This window comes from Erithacus rubecula (genome assembly GCF_903797595.1).
Source record: "Erithacus rubecula genome assembly, chromosome: 22".
NCBI lineage: Eukaryota > Metazoa > Chordata > Aves > Passeriformes > Muscicapidae > Erithacus > Erithacus rubecula.
Window position 1 is genome coordinate 2,801,728 of NC_136674.1, and position 17,405 is coordinate 2,819,132.

General features: G+C 44.5%; 2 protein-coding genes across 10 annotated transcripts in view; one reads left to right on the forward strand and one right to left on the reverse strand.

Annotated features, from left to right (window-relative positions):
• TEX14 (testis expressed 14, intercellular bridge forming factor) overlaps positions 1 to 17,405 on the forward strand; it is a 52,206-nt gene that overhangs the window by 7,872 nt on the left and 26,929 nt on the right. For 7 of the 9 annotated variants that reach the window (XR_013776645.1, XR_013776646.1, XR_013776647.1 and 4 more), the window contains exon 1: positions 9,585 to 9,637. Coding sequence is in view for 4 of the 9 variants with exons in the window: in XM_079324850.1 (XP_079180976.1) it covers positions 9,611 to 9,637 (27 nt within the window). In the remaining 5 variants the exon portion in view is untranslated. Of the gene's footprint in view, positions 1 to 563; positions 4,070 to 9,584; positions 9,638 to 17,405 lie in introns of those variants that run through there. The other 2 variants (XM_079324852.1, XM_079324853.1) reach the window with 2 other exon arrangements.
• Positions 257 to 16,942, reverse strand: RAD51C (RAD51 paralog C). Its single transcript, XM_079324880.1, is given in 10 exon segments — positions 257 to 570; positions 3,990 to 4,050; positions 6,477 to 6,514; positions 6,516 to 6,550; positions 9,185 to 9,251; positions 11,340 to 11,471; positions 13,823 to 13,956; positions 14,936 to 15,102; positions 15,834 to 16,092; positions 16,702 to 16,942. Coding segments are annotated over 10 exon segments (1,119 nt in total). The 5' UTR covers positions 16,820 to 16,942; the 3' UTR covers positions 257 to 462.

Genomic DNA, 17,405 nt, shown 5'->3' on the forward strand with positions numbered 1-17,405 from the left:
CCAGCCTCCACTGCCTGTGTCCTGCTCTGAGCCTGTGCTGAGCACAGTGCTGCATCCAAGCTCCTTAAAATTCAGCTACACACAACACCAGATGACTGATCCACATGCCTGTCATTAAATCTGCTGTGCTAGAGCCTCTCATTTCATTGTCTTTTTACCCAATGTGAAAAGATGGAGCTGTAGCCCCTACTCCCCCACCCACAAAAAAAAAAAACCCAAACAAAAAAAGCCCCAACCCCAAAGCTGAACATACCTGTTATAAAAAACACAGATTTTTATTATAAAAATACAATTATACCATACACAAAAGAATTTTATACCACAGAAATTTACACATTGCAATCTTAATGTTAAAATGAAGTCCTGAGCAGGAAGTGAAGTTGAGAGTGTCTGAGGTTGCCTTTGGCTGCCTGTTCCCTCTGGCACTGCCCTCCTGCAGGGTTTCACCATCCCACTTTGCCATCACTGCTGCTTCTCCTCCTCTGTCCGTGGCCGTTTCCGAGGGTTGGGCTCGGTCCCTTCTGGGCACTGAGTGACAGCTGGAGGCTGCACATCCCTGAAGCCATGGCACTGGGAGATGGAAGGAAAATCATGTGCTAAGGCTTGGAGGGATAGAAAGTATGAGTAACCAGCTCCCAGAAGATCAAAATGAGGGATGATGCTGCCACTTCTTTGGGATGAGCAGCCGCAGAATGTTTATACACCAGGTTAAACTCAGCACTGCAAACTTTACAACACATGTGCAAACTAATGTCTGCTCATTTTGTTTTTTAAAGATAGTTTATTTTCACCAACCAGGCTATCACTTTCATTTTACAGTTTATCACCCCTATGGCTATGAAAAACTGCTTCTCTGTAAATTAACTTATGTTGCCTATTTAAATAAATCAAAAGACAAATCCATCAGCTCCCACAGAAGCAAGGAGATGACTGGATTAATTGCCTCAGTCATTTTCAGAAACAAAACTGTGAATTTCTACAACTTAGGATATTTTTGTTCCATGTACCTACTTAATGAACTGAAAACATCAATGAGACATTGTAAGAGAACAGCAGAGCTGAATCTGTCTCTAGACTGCAAAGACTGTTCCAGCATAGTAATTTATGGGACACAATGGGATGAAAACCTTTGACTGCCAAAAACTAAATGTAGAAGTGAAAACTACATGCTGCTGCTCAGGAGAGTGCTTGAACTGATCTATCTGGCCTAGTAGCACTCATATTTTCTGTTACTGTAGCTCACAATTTAATTTTTAACCATTTTAAAATGTGAAAGATCTGGAAGTCAGTTAGTTACACGTCATGGATGCAGATGGAGATGATGAGATGTTGTGTGAAGGCTGCAACTCTCTGAATTCCCATCTCCAGACAAATGCTGTGCAGAGAGCACTGCTGACAGCTCAGTGCAGACTTAGTGAGGAAAAGGCATTAATCAGAACACAAAATTGCTTTGCTGATCCAAAATGCTCAGGTAGAGACAAAGTGGGGACAGGAGCATTTCAGAAATGCTGACATTTTGGGTTGGTGCAGTGTGAGGAAAGCAGGCAGAATTACCATCAGATGTGACTCTTCCCAAATTCCAGTGTGTCCCACACCAAGATCAATCCAAACCCCAGCAAAATGTCTTGTTTCAGACTCCCATCCCTGTATTTCTATTTCTGAATGCCTCACCTCACCCAACCCAGGCTTTTTAAAGGAACAAATAGCAAGAGGTGCCACAAGGGCAGGATCTGTGCAGCCCCTCTGCTATTTATAAGCAACTCAAGTGTTATTCTAAAGAGCATAATGGGGAATCTTCAAGTTTAATGTTTCACTGCATCTAATCTCAGCCATTTCCCTGAGGCACAAAGGTGGATCTGAAGCCAAGTATCCACTTAATCCAGAGTGCTGACTCCCAGTGAAAGCATTCCAAGGGTTATAAGGGCCAGAACATAAAGCAGACTGCCCAGGATGGATGTTCTGCACTTGGCACAGGCAGGCATCTTGAAAATACAAGAATTTTGTGTTTATTTGTGAGGTTGGGTTTCAGATGGTGAGGATGTGGCTGCTGGAACCAAGGACAAAGCTCAATCTTCTGTCATTTTGAATTGTCCCTTAATGTCCCCTGGATTTACACCCTCTGCAGCAGGACTGGTAAGGGTGGATGTGTTTATTACCTGAGCAGGCCTGGCTCAGACCCTCCACAGCTCAGGGGAAACACAATTCCCACCCAGGATTTGGATCCTGGGTCTCTGTCTTTCACTATGAAATAATCAGGTCACATTCCTGGGAAATTCAGGTGAATCAGCCGAGCTACTTACTCCCTTGTGCATAAATCAATTTCCATTTCTATACTCTGCATTTAAGAATGAATCCTTATCAGCCCATGGAAGAAAGGATTTCATGGCAGAGGAGTTCCACAGCCCCCTCAGAGTGGAGACTGACTCCAGAGTGCTGGAAAGGACAGGGATAAAAAACCCCAGAGCTCACTCATGAATTTAGACATTTCATCAGCCCATGGGTACTGAGCAGCCACTTTGCCAATGGTACCAATGCACCTCATTTGCACATTTCTGAGTCCTAAGAAATGACTTTTTGCAATATATATATTTTTTAAAAAAACCCCACAAATCTGACTTAGAAACACTGGACATGTATTAACATATTTCAGTTTAACTATGGGATGAGAAATGATAACAGCAGACTGTTATCAGACCTGAATTTCATGAAAGAAATGGGGATAATACATTTTTTACTAAAAGAAATTATCTCCTGAAGCAATTCATCAGGATTAAGGAAAAAAACACAGGGATAATCTCAAATTTTAACCAATCTTCAATTACAATTCACTCTCAACTCTATTTCAAGATAGTGTGCATTCACAGAGAAGAGAGCATAACTGTTTTATGGTGCTTATTAAGAAAAAGGGAATTAAACTGTCTGAGATAAAACCCATCTGTTTGTCAGCTGGAGAAAAAAGGACTCACATCACATGATCCAAACAACTCTAGGATGTAATCCCACTTCCCCTTCCAATCTTTATAATAGTAATTATTTGCTGTATTTCTTCTGTCCAGGTCAATACATTCAGGAGTGGCGGGGAAAAAACAAATCTGATTTCTGTTTGAAAGTTTGAGGATCTCATCTGATGGCAGCATTAAAATCTGCAGAAAATGCTATGGCAACGTGTTTCCATGAGGACATGGAGCAAATAGTTATGGAATTGTACCTATGGATCTGACATTTGAGGATCTGAGAGTTGAGTGGTGCTGTCTTTTTAAACCTAAAAACAGCTTAGACAGCATCTCTTCTCATTAATATGTATCTAAGCACTCCACAATAGGAAATAATCACAGATTTAACTAGGGATGAATAAGGACTCCAGCCATAAGCTGGAGGCTCCTTCTGTGATAGGGACAGAAGAGAAAAATCTGTGTATACTGGCTAGGAGTAGGGTCAGTGTAGGATAAACACAACCTGAGTTATACCACACATAAAGCAGAGATGGGGAAATACCTGTGGGACAAAGCACTGCTGAGGCCTCTGGAATACCAGGTTTAATTCTGGTCATCCTCATCCTAAAAAGATGAACTCTGCTGGAACAGATGCACCTGAGAAACCACACCCTACCTGACCAGGCAGAAAAGGCTTCAGGTCTCCCAAAATGAAGGCTCAGATTGTTCTTGCTAACTGCATTTAGGGCAAAATTTAACACCAGGGGCAGATAAAATAAGCAGCACCAGCAGCAGAACAGAGGGGGTCAGGCTGCCTGAAAGTTTGATCTGGAAATCAAAAATATTTTAACTTTGAGTAGACAAAATGCTGGGTGACTTCTCTAAAGAGAAAAAGAGCAAATTCCCCCTAAGCCTGGAGATATCCCAGTATTACTGCTGCCCTTCCCAAAAGCAACACTAAGAAAGCAAAGACCATTCTCAGATGTGTCTGAAAATCCCTTTCCAGCTGACAGTGTGCCCCAGCCTGTGCATCTCCATCCCCAGAGGAATACTCACTGTGATGTGATAGGCTATGGTGGATTCCTTCTGACTTGGTGATTTGTACAATGTGGCCAGCCTGGTAAAACAAACCCCAGGTAATTATGATTAATTAATACAGTAATAAAAATTCCAAATAGCCCAGTGACCAGACCCAAGTTTTCCTACAGTGGAATTCTCAGGGATGTATTTTCATATAGGTCATTCAAACTGTGGATTCCCATCCTTACATGACCTGTCAGCTCAAACACAATCTAGACCTACTAAAAAGAGTGAATGATTAATTAGCCTTGTTTCATCACAGTATTTGATGACATTTTGGGAACAGTATTCATCATGAATTAATTCCAAATGTCACTTTCTTAAAATGCAAACAAAAAAGGTTTTGAGCACAACTCTTCCCGACTCCATTAATCACTTGTTCTTTGACCTCTCAAAGCTGGGAGAGACCTTCAAGAATTCCAGCACTTCTAGGGAGGCTTTTTCCAGAGATTTCACAAGCCTGTCAATATAACTCAGAGCCTGATGTTCTATTTCTAAGCCTGCCCTTGCCACTGACATACAGCACAACCTTGAGAAAATAGTTTCCCTTTTATTTCTCCTCTGACACTTCCCTGATTTGCTGCATTTAGAGTCTGAGAAATACACCTTGATTTGTGTTCTACAGTAAATGCTTGCATAACACAGAGAGAAAATTGCCAAGCAGCTCAAAAGGAAAAGGGTTTTCAACCCTTGTCAGGGCTGCACCATGCCCACCTCCCCAAAACTCACACTTACATAAGCCAATCTACAAAGTGTTCCACTCTCTGTAGCAAGACACCCTGCCAAAAATCCTGTTAATTATTTTTGGGGGGGTTTTTCCTCCCTGAGGTGCCATTCTATTAGAGAGCACGTAATTACAGCCTGAGGAACACTGCCACTTCATGTTAGCTACACAGGGAATTCCTCAGAACACTCAAATGCTGGGTTAGACTTGACAAAATTGCCCAAATCTGGAGCTGCAGAAGCCAGGCTTTCACAAGAGCTCAGCTGGAGCCTCTGACCTCAACAGGATCTTTCCTCTCAGCAAAGAGAACCTTTAGAATTAAGCTCTGATATTTTCAGTAGTAGAGAGAAAAGAGGGGACAGGTATCCAGAGTTGGCCAATGCACATATAAAAATATTTTTTAAAGGCAAATGGATCCTCAAACAATCTTTGTGTCTCAATAAACCTGATATAAAAAGAAATAGGCAGCCTGTACAAAAATCAGACAGCATTGAGCTATTTCTGCTTTTATAGTGTCCAGAATTGCTGTTTCTGCAGGCCCCACTCCACACCAGCTGCAGATTTACATCAGTAAATAAACCAAGTTCAGTCTCTCCTTGGCTTGTTTTCTGGAACTTCTATCTGCAGCCTTCCCAGCTCTGTTGCAGAATAAAAAAAAGTTCTTTTCATATATAAAATTAACTTTTGTTCACTCTGTAATCATTATGTTGATGCAACTTGTCCTAAAAAGACTGTTAACTAATCAGTGATGTATTAATTAATTCCAAATTAAAAAGCCTGCTGTAATCATCCTGCATTGCCTTCAAACTTAGAATTTAAAAACAAAACTCCCGAGAAAGCATCACTGCATTTTTCTTTCAAATTCAACAAGCAAAACTCTGCACGAACAACATTCCAGCAGCATTTTTGCTCACTGTTTGCACAAGATTAGGGAATTCTAGCATGGCCTCCTTAATCTCAAGTGCTGCATGGTGACATTACACACAGGACAAAATTAACTGAGCAGGAAAGAGAAATGACCTTGCAATATAAAGAGGGGGAAAAAAGAACCAGGAAACAGAGGAGATCTCATTGCAACAAACAGAATTTCACACTGTTTTTACAAGGTTCAAGCCCTGAAGCTCAGGGTCAGCAGCCTGTCCTGAGGGTCACTGCCTAGGTGGCTTTAAAGCCTTCACTGGCATCTCTGGCTTTGGGTTGACTGAGGATGAAAACACTGAAGCAAAAAAATTCTTCTCAAAGAAATTATAGTGACTACAACCAACCATGGAGGACTGGGAGGTTCTTTATAATGAGACTTTTGAAATTGCGCCTCTTCAGAGTGGGACATAAAAATCACCTGGTAACCCACCAGCTCAATACTCGGCAAAAAAATTATGGCAAAAATTAAAACAAGAAGAGTTTTGTTCTAAAAGAAACCAACTCAATCTTGTAAAATGCAGATAATAAAAGAAATTTTCTACTCAGATCCTAGATCCTTGTGTCTGAACAATTGCCATTAGGATGTTACACTTTTATAAACCATGGCATCTTGTCAGGAAAAACCCACCAGGGTGGGGAGGAGGAACCTGACAGCTCAGCCCACACTGTCCCAGCCTGAAGGAGAAATTCCCTGAGTCTTGGGACCTGGGATGTGGCAAAGCAAGGCCAGAAACCAAACTCAAACTTCTGCTTGGTCCCTATGGCCAGTTTGGGGATTCTCAGTGGCACATTTGTATTGAGATGGATTTTCCCTCCACATTTTCCTCACCTCTGACTGTATGTCCCAGTGGAGGATCTAAACGGACGGTGGCAGCGTGTCCCCAGCTTTCTCCTGAGGAACACAAAATTACAGATCATTATCTCTCACACTACCACCATCAGCAAGCTGAAATGAAATTAATCTCAATGATTAAAAAAAAAACCAAAAAAACAAGCCTTTCTTGCAGTGATGCATCACATCTTTTTCATACTTGCAAGGATTTCACAACAAATGCACCAAGACAAGGAATAACCTGTGTAGTCCTTGTGTTTTACAGAAATCTTGATGCAGTACTTTTATATTTGTAGAAAACTGTATTGCTGCCTAATAAAGGACAGGTACTAGACAAGTCTTGAAAACAGAGGCAGCTTGAAGAGAGATTTGTCTAATTACTACTGAAGGAGTTCTGGTGAGGAGGTCTAAATCCTACTTCAGAAATGTGATATTCTGTCTCTCAGGCATAATTATGAGCAAACATCAGTCCCTTTGGGACACAGCTTTGGGAGAAAGTCAATGATTATTAGAGTATTAAGGGCCCCCTGAAGCAGTCTTCTGCTTCTGACAGCAAAATGCAAATAACACAACCAAAAGCAAGGAGCAGGGAGGTGTGGTGGAAAGAGAAAAGGAGGTTTGGATTTTTATCCTGCTCCAGGGGCTCAGTCCCATTGTTTCAGCTCACACCTGACCACCAGCCAATGTACAGAGATCTTTATTGGGTGCTTTTCCCTCTGTTTATCCCTGTCAGCAGTCCAAAGATGGATGGCATTTTAAACCAGCCAAGTCTCCCTTGTCCACCTGCTCTTTCCTGTCCAGCCCTCCCTGGTCTCCCCTACACCCCCAGACCCTTGTGCCCCCTGTGCTCTGGTATTTATTAGAGCACAGAGAAGGGAAAAAAAATAAAAATAAAAGATCCCACTGTAATGAAGACCTAGACCCTCTGGGCATCTTGCCAGACCTTGCTCCACTATATCTGAGTTAAGATTAAAGATTTTGGCTCTCAGAAATGGCTCTGAGGCAGAGATCAAAACACATTTCACAATGGCTACAAATTCCACACCAGCACATTTCCATCTGCACTAAATATGAGTGAAAAATGCTACTGTGAAACAAGATATTTCTGAGTTGAACTGCTTGTAGATTAATATTTGACCTCCTTTCTAAATATATTTAGTAGAAATGTCTAGGAACACCCAGCTTTAGCTATCAGTAGGGGAAAGAAAGCTGTCCCCTTCATAAAGCTCCTGACTTAATACCTTGCAGCATCTGTGCTTTTTTTTTTTTCTCATAATTAAGATCTTCCCTTCTGCTCAGGAGCTGAATAAGAGTTTAGAGATTAATGCTTTCACAAAAAAAAAAAAAAATCATTTTCTCAGGCTTACCCATCAATGAGGGGAAAAGCCCAATTTGTGATTTTCCTTGGGGGTTTGCTGCTGACTCTTTCCTCAACAACTCCTTTGGCTACACCAAACCATGGAGGAGTGGGAGGTTCTCTGGCCTTTATGATGAGACTTTTGAAACACCATTTCTTCAGAGTAAGGCATCAAAACCACTTGGTTAAATATTCTCCCAACTGGTACCAAGTTGCATTTTTGGAAGAGCTCACACTGCTCAGTTTAACAATACTGTGGTCACACATGCTGGGGAGAGACACAGTCAGCTCCACAGGAGGTCATGTCAAATTAATTGTTTGTGAAAGAAAATATGCACAAGGCAAAGCAGGATATCTGGGAATTACAACCTCCCCTGAATGTCTTCACATTCTTTACTGTCCCCATGACTCAATAAACACAACAGCTCCCAAACAATGCTGGCCACTGAAAAAGACAGACTCTATTAGCTTTAATTGAGTTTGTAGCCAGAAAGGCTGCCAAAAATAATCCATCAGAGAGCAAGAGGCAAAACTGACAGAAAGGGTCAGATCCTGGGAGCTGGGTCTGCCTGCACAGCTCCAAATTCCATGTTTTTCACATTCCTGCAGGAGATGGGCTGTGTTTGCTCATTTTACCCTATATCTCTGCCAGATGGTTTGGTGCCTGTACAGGCTCTAAGAACATCTTTGCCTTTGGACTGTCCCCTTCTCTCTCCTCTCCAGAGCAAGGGAATCATTACTTAGCTCACAGAAACTGAAGAATCTGTGCCCTTTAAGTGAATCATAAAATAATGCAAAATTACAGCCTGAAATAAGATTTAATGCTTGAACCTTTCCTTAATTTGTAGAAAACTCCACTTGAGAACTGTTTATTTTCCCCTGTGACTGCAGCAGAAAGGCATGGATGAGGTATCTGCTCATTACAGGGCAAAATTGAGCAGCCTGGAAAAAAAAAAATCTTTAACCTGGCTCAGAGCAGGCTGTGCCTGAGGATCCCACACAGAACTTCCCTCTAAATCATAACTGAAGAAAATTCCAGTGATACAGCAAATATGAAATGCCTTGTGCAAATAATTAATGGGATATGTTCCAGGGTAATGGGAAAATAAACAATTTAAACTGTTTGGGAGAGGCAGTGAATGGTTCTCTGGGAATTTAGGAAATTGCAGCTTAGTGTGGGGTATGCAGCTGTTAGGCTGGGTTCTTTTGGAGTGATTTAACCTTCTCCTCACCACATCCCTGCTCCAAGGGACATTTTTTGGATGATTTTTCTTTGCACATAAAGCCAAAAGAAAGGAACTCATTTATCAATTTTCAGCTCAAAGCTCAACACTTACCTAAAGCAGGTACCAATGTGGACTGGCTTTGTCCAATCCTCGTTGTCATTTGGTTTGTCAGAACTACCTGAAAGAGGAAACAGAAGCAAAGAAATAAGAGAATCTCCTGGAAATCAGCCTCTTGGTGGGAAGGAAGAGAGGGAATTTTCAAAAAAGCTTTTACTGATGAAGGACTTACTCAGGCAGAACTCCTGGCAACTGTGATGAGAAACTGTAAAGGTGCCTCATCTTTTCAAAACAAATTAAGAGAAGCATGCAAAATATATTTTTGTTTCGAATGGGAGATTTCTTTCATTCAAGACTTGAAGAAATCTCAATTCTCCCCTCCCCAAGGGAGGCAAGCTCCACACAACTTATTTATTCCACATTTGTCCTAAATGCTGTTTGGATCTGTGTTTATCTGCAGGTGACTTGCACTGACCCTCCATGAGGAGCCAGCTCTCAGCCCCTGGGGTAAGTGAACTTGGTGGTGCTGCTCACAACGTGCATTAGCCTGGTGATTAAGTGAATTTCTGTGCCTTGTAGTCTAAAAATGCACAAGTGGGTACAACACAAAGCAGAATGGAAGTGAACAGACAGAGCGGGGGAGTGTTTTCACAGCCCCAATCACTTGTGGGAGGCTCACAGACAGTCTAGGTTAGGTCCCTGGTAGAAATGGGGGTGGGTGAGACAGAAAAGAGCCAGGAATATTAATGACAAAGTTCATTAAAAATGAAAAATTGTACCCATCTAAGACCCTAGAGAGTTCCATTGTTTGACATGCTCAGCGGATTCTTGCTGGAGCAGTTCAGAAAAGTGTGTGAGAGCAAACAGCTCCACTGAGCACACCCTAAAACATTCACACAGCCCAGAGCACAGATACTGCAATTTTAGAGAAGTAACTCATCACAAGTGCATGCTAACAGCCCCAAATAGCCTCCTCATCTCCCTGCTGGAGAAGGGCTGGGCAATCTCACTCGAGTCCAGCTTTAGGATCTGACTTCCTTCCATATTAGAGCATCCAGAGCTGCCTGAGCAGCAATCCCTGGCATGCAGGCTGGATTTAGCCTGCTCCCAGCCCATGCAACTAACTCACACACCACTAACAAGAGGCCAAATCCAAGCAAAACCACTCCTGAAGCTCTGACTCCTTTAGCAAGAGTTTCTTTAGCAACTTTGTACTAAACTGTTCCCTGGTTCAGAAAATATTATTTATATCTTTTATCCTTGACCAAAGAAAAACACTGTCCAATGAGAGCAGCTGCTGTTCAAGGTCACCAGGTACCAAGTTGTGAGGAAAAGCACTCAGGAAACCTGAGGCTGTGCAGATCCTGGGACATCATCTCCCTGGTGCCCAGAGCAGCAGGAAGGAGCTGCACAGCTCATGTCAGGACACTTTGGGAATGCTGGGCTCTTCCCTTGCTACAGCTCCCAGAGGAAGCACAAGAGGAGTTTTATTTTTAGCAGCTTGGAACAAAAGCCAACTGCACCAGAGAGTTGTGGGTGACAAGGTCACAAGTCACCTGGACACTGTTAGAGGCACAAGCACCATTTTGAGGGCTGGGGAAGCTCCAATTGCTGAACAATGCTTCTCTGAGCTGCCAGAGACTTCCAAAACAACTTCTGGAACAGCTGCAGCTTCCCAGTGCCATCTGCTGGCTGCACCTCTGCTGCTTCCAGACCATCAGTGACAGAGGAACAATGCCCAGGAAGGAGGCTCTGGGTTTCCATGGATGCCAGAAGAGAAGGCCAATCCAGCAGATAAAGTGGTTTTCTTCCTTAGGAATGCTAAAGCCATAGTTTAGTGGAAAGTTGTGTCGGAACTGCTGAGTGCTCTGAGGTATTTTTAGGTTAAATCACCAGGAGCATTCCTTGTCCAAACAAATCATTGGAGATGATGGCAAACAGCATTAGAAATGCCATGCTACCACTTCATTAAGATCCACAGGATACAAATTTTTGATACAAATTTTACTGATTTTGGCAAGTCTAAGAATTTCCCACCCTTTAGGTGTTTTACCTTTGTGACCCCTCTACATTTACCAACCAAACAAGCAGGAACGAATGCACGAGGCTATTCCTGCACTTTAATTTCACTATTTAGAACCAAAAATCAAATCACATTTCCTTAATTCTTTATAAAAAACAGCAGAATCTTTTGTCTGGGTGTGCTTACAGCAGCTCTGTGGTCGCTGGCTGTGATGATGAGCTGCTGTGCCAGCCCGTTCAGCAGCCGCGTGCGCAGGGCCAGGTCCTCGAAGCCGTGGCGGAAGGGAAAGGCAACACCATCAATCACCACCAGCCGGACCTCAGGAGAAAAAAATGACATTACCATCCTGTAAAAATAGGACTAAAAGCAGCATGAGATGTTTTTAAGTGCTTTGGAATGTTTGGCTTTGTCTTTAGGTGAACACGACTGGCAAAGCTGGACTTGAAGTTTTGCAGAGGAGAAGGTGGAGAAAATAATCATTAAACAGCAGAATTGTACCTCAGACAACTCTCCACAAACAGTAATTAATTCACCTTCTCCCTTAAAAATTAGATGCAAATCAGAATTCGAGCTCTCTGGAGCCACTGCTGAGATAACTCAGCTGTTATCAGTGATCTGTCTTGGAAACACGGAGTTCAACAGATGCCTAAAGATATTCCAGGCACACTGCACTGGAGCTGAGGATCTATCTTGCCTTTAGATGTTTGCTTTGCTGAATTCTTTCTTTTGTAGCAATCATTAGCTGAAGTCAGAGCACGCTGCAGCTGCTGGCTCATCACCCTCAAGACACTGGATAAACATTAGTCTGGGATTTGATTTATTCTAACTTCATTTGTTGTGGCTGTTTTGATGACCCAAGTCTGAAATACAGGAGGGAGATGGATGGTCTTACAGTGCCTGCATGTTCAGATGTCACTCAAATCCTTGGTGTCTACAAGTTCTTGCATTACTTCACAAGATAACAAAGTGGAAACAACACAAAAATCCTGATTTCCTGCATTGCTGATTTAACTCATTACTGGGAAGTCTCTTTATGACTGGAACATTGAAACCTGCACAGACATCACTGTGCAATGATCCTGGGCCTCCAACTGAAAAAAAAAACCCCAAATCCTTAATTTGCAAAAGAAGATTAGAAGATTAAATAGTAGGGATTAAAAGAAGACATTCATCATATTCTCATTTTCCCTGCTCCCTACAAATCCTTTTCCACGAGTCTGTACATCTTCCTCCTGTATCATTTCTTTAAGAACAATCAGTTTAACAGCACAAACATGACTCATGCTAGACAGGAATGTATACATGGTTATATAACTTGGCTATCACAAATATGTCCAGGTAGGATGCAATTTAGTTACATTTCTCCCAGATGGTAGACAGGAAAATTTGAAGTATTTAAAGTGCAAAGAGAGCTTGGTAATACCTGCCTTGTCCATGCCAGCTTGGCTCTAGCAGACCTTAAAAAATTAGGGGTTTTACAAAAAGAGTATTTTCTAACAGTTTTTCTCATATTATTAACAAGATCTCAAACTAATTCATATTTCCAAATAGATAACTCTACATCTTTCTTATCTCTACATCTCTACAACTTTTTCTCTCTCCTAAAATCCCTAAAATCTGGAGGCTTCCTGTGGTCCCAGACTCAGCTCCAGAGGGATCAGACTAATTTTAATGAGAGCTGGACTGCAATGAGCAATCTGTCAAGTCACTTCTAGCCTGTCCAAGGAATCAGCAGAAGGTCTTGTGGTTCTCCTGCAACCTTCAGCACTTCAGGCTGCAGGCCAAGGCCAGCAAATCAGCACAGATGGTTCCAGGGAGCTGCAGCCCAGTGGAACTGTGCTAATGAAGCCATGTACTTTCCACAAGAGCAAACACAACAGGGCACCCTTAGTACCTGGCAGGGAAAGGGAAATACCAGACTACACTGAGCAAAAGTGAGGCTCCCATAAATGAAAAATTTTGGAATATATGCAAAAGACATTCTAAACCAACACTGATTTGTGCTCTGATAGAATGAGGCACAGTCGTATTTCCCAGATCCTGACAGGGAGTGATCTGCAGTGCAGAACCCAGAAATCTGGAGGGGAGGTGGTGAAAATCTGCCTTACAATAGCATTTCTCTAAGACATTAGGTACTAAGAAACTTTCTGGCTGCAGTCCACCCAAGAGTCAAGCTGCAGGCTCTGGTTGCTTGTAGCAACAGAAGATGCACTGGAAAGAAGGAGAAGAGTCACTTGGATGGTGCAGGATATTTCTGGTCCTCAGTGATCTTTCAGGGCAAAAAAAGTGGCACCAAACCTTTCTGATGCCACCCTCATAGTCACCACACACCCCTGGCTCTGAGGCTCCTGTGTGGAGCAGTTTTGTGCTGATTCACAGCTCAGTGCTCACCAAAATGGAACATGTGGCAGCACAGACCCAGTGTCCTCAACTCAGAGTGGAAATTCAGGAGGATGGCAAAAGCAAATTACTCTTGAGAGTAATTGGGATGGGAATGAAAAGGCAAACAAGCAGAAGGCTTTACATTTGTACTCTGCTATCAGCCAATATTTCACTGCCAAGATGAAGAGGTACCAAGGTGTTTACTCCTGTTACTACAGCAGACAAAAAATATCTTCAGCAACATGAAGATGAGTGACACCTCCTGAGCAGCCTGCAACAACCCTTACCTTGGAATGCTCTGCCAGGAATTCTGGCAGGAGGTAGACCTGGGCCAGCAGCTCTGTGTAGTCACGACAACGGAAGTAATAGATGTGAGAGAGGATATTTTCCAGAGAGAAAGTCTCCAAAGCTTCCCCATGATCTGAGAACAAAACAAACAGATGAGTAAATGAGTCAGAAGTCTGTACGAGCATATTGTTACTTTCATCATCCCACCAAACCCTGCCCTCCACACATAGCAACAGCAGAGCCCCCAGAAACAGAACAGGCAAGGTAAGGAGTGTGCAAACGTAGCTTCCATCTGGCTTGAAAGTCAGGAAGGTGGGGAGCAGATGCTCTCCCAGCATTTGCACACAGACACACTGGAGCCTCCAAGGGAGGCCTCCAACCATGACAAATTTATTTCTGAAGCAAGAACTTCTCCAGTAAATCATTTTCAAGCCAGAACACCACCAGAGGACATCAGGGACTATTAATCATCCCCTGTTTAATATACAGGCAGTAACTCATTTAATACAATGTCTTTCTACCTCAGTTCAAACAGAAGTTTGGTGCATAAATTCTCCAGGAGTAACACAAAAGTTGTGTCCTTATCCCCAAGAGACTGATGACTTAAAGAATAAAACTCTTATTAAAGCAGCCTGGCTGCTGTATTGACTTTATGGATGAGCTGAATTCCAACAAAGGTTTTGTTCTATGGGCCTTCAGCAGCAACACTGCCTCATAAAATTCTGCTGTTCTCTTTCTTTCCCCACCTCTTTCTGTGATTTGAAACAAAATACTCAGTTTTGCTCAACAGCTGCAAATATGATCAATAAGGTGCTGCAAATATGATCATTAAGGTGCTAAAAAACTGGAAGGAAGGAAGGAAAGAGAAAAGGAGAAAGGTAAAACACCAAACCCCCCCACAATTAAAATTTCACAAAATCACCATGTAGAAAAATAACTATTTTTGAAATAGCCCAGCTCAGTCTGCTCCACAGATTTAGTTCAGGGTTTGATGCACACAGCTGGAAATAAAAAGCTGTCAGCAAACACTCCAAAAGTAGCACTGCAGCCTACGAGACACTTGTTTCACTCCATCCTTGCCTCCTCCAGAAAGAAATGACTTAGCAACCTACCCTCTTCTTGCTGAGCCTCAGCAATAAGGTGGCAGTGCTGCACACAGGCAGCTGCAATGTCCACCACTCTGTCCACCATAAAACTTCCCTCAGTGTCAATGAACACAGCTTCTCCAGCAACGCCCCCAAAGCACTCCGGGATCTGGACATCCACTGCCAGCTGCATGCTGCCATGGCAAACAGAACCAGAGATCAGTAATGTACCCCAGAACTGATCCAGCCATGGCAAACAGAACCAGAGATCAGTATTGAACCCCAGGGCTGCCCCAGCCATGGCAAACAGAACCAGAGATCAGTATCTGCACCCCAGGGCTGTCCCAGCCATGGCAAACAGAACCAGAGATCAGTAATGCACCCCAGAGCTGCCCCAGCCATGGCAAACAGAACCAGAGATCAGTATCTGCACCCCAGAACTGACCCAGCCATGGCAAACAGAACCAGAGATCAGTAATGTACCCCAGAACTGTCCCAGCCATGGCAAACAGAACCAGAGATCAGTATCTGCACCCCAGGGCTGTCCCAGCCATGGCAAACAGAACCAGAGATCAGTATTGAACCCCAGAACTGTCCCAGCCATGGCAAACAGAACCAGAGATCAGTAATGCACCCCAGAACTGTCCCAGCCATGGCAAACAGAACCAGAGATCAGTAATGCACCCCAGAGCTGCCCCAGCCATGGCAAACAGAACCAGAGATCAGTTTTGCACCCCAGGGCTGTCCCAACTCACTCCTGGAGAGATATTCCTGCTGAGGAACACACAGGGCAGGGAGCAGTACAACCATTATTCTATTTATAACCCTGGAGAAGAATCAGAGATTGCAGCCACGACAAGAAGAAAAAGCTGAGTTAAACAAAAGTGATTTTTGGCTGCACACAAGTCACAGGACGATGAATTACCAGAGCTGTGTTTTGCCAACACCGGGTGCTCCACAGATCTCGGTGATTTTTGTCAGCTGCACTCCACCTCCCAGGATGTTGTCCAGTGCTGAGCAGAAGGTGATGATGAAACCCTGGGTTTGCTCTTCTTCCAGAAGCTCCAGGGCTGTGCATTTCCTGGTGGCACCTGATCCTGCAGCTGTCCTTGCTGCATCCCCGTGACATTCCTGCCTCACCACCTGCAGCGCTTCCAGCGCCTCTTCCCTGGAGATTCCAATTTCTAGAGAAGCCAAAACCACAAAACACCACCTTTATTTATAAGCAGTGACTGATTCTGCAGCATGACACAAATTTCACCCTCTCAGGACAACCTGGTACTAATGATGTGATTTTCAAACATTTATTGTCATAGACAGCAAAACTATTGATAATCAAAATCCCAGACTGGTTTGGGTTGGAAGGGCTGTAAAGACCACCCAGTTCCACCCCTACCATGGACAGGGACACCTTCCACTACCCCAGGTTGATCAAAGTTTTATCCAACCTGGCCCTGGACAGTTCCAGGGATCCAGGGGCAGCTACAGCTTCTCTGAGCCCCCGTGCCAGGGCCTCACCACCCTCACAGGAAGGAAAAAGGTAATTTTTAAACTTCAAACAGTCTTACTTTGTTTAAATCACGAGTAAAAAGAAAAGCGAAGCTGGGGAAAGAGGAGGAATGAGCCTAACAGAGTCCTTTCACTTTCCTGCATCTCATTTACATCCGTCAGTGTCAGCTGATCTTTTACCAGAATCGTCTTTATTATTTTTTATTATTCACCGTGCCCATTCTCCGGAGGCTGGACGGGGAAGGGAGAAGGGCCCGGAAGATGCCGGGGAATGCCGCCGGTACCTTTGCTCAGGCCGCAGGGCCCGGTGTCCAGCAGCTCCTGCGCCGTCTGGAAGCCGGCGGCGGCGAGGCGGGCGCGCAGGGCGGGGGCCAGCGGCAGCGAGCCCACCTCCCGCTGCATGGCCGGGACCGCCGGCACCGGGCACGCTCCGGACACGCTCCGGACACGGTCCGGACACGCTCCGGACACACCTCGGGCACGCTCCGGACGCGTCCAGCGAGCGGCGATGGCTCCGGGCCCCGCCCACCGACCCCGCCCCTCACGGTCCGGCCCCGGCCCCGCCCCGTCCTGGCGCCAACCGGGCGGGCGGGAGGCGCCGCTGCGCATGCGCGCGGCCGTTCCCGCGTGTCGGGGCCGTTCCCGCGTGTCGGGGCCGTTCCCGCGTGTCGGGGCCGTTCTGGCGGCGGGTGAGCGGATCCGCGTGGGCCGCGTGTGTTCCGGGGGCTCTGGGAAAGGGCTGGAGCGGCCATTGCCCAGCCGGGAATGCCGCTGGGTGTGTCCCGCCTGCGTGCCCGCCGACAGGCCGCTGCTCCCGGCAGGTTCTGTGATGCCCCGGTTGTCACCTGTCCCGTCCGAGAGGGCCGTTAGCGAGGGCAGGAGGCTGTTTTCCCCTTCCATCTCTGCACAATTCTGCAGGGAGAAGACAACTTCAGGCTACTGCAGGTTCTGAAATCAGAAATAAGTTCTTTACGTTGATGATGTTCCC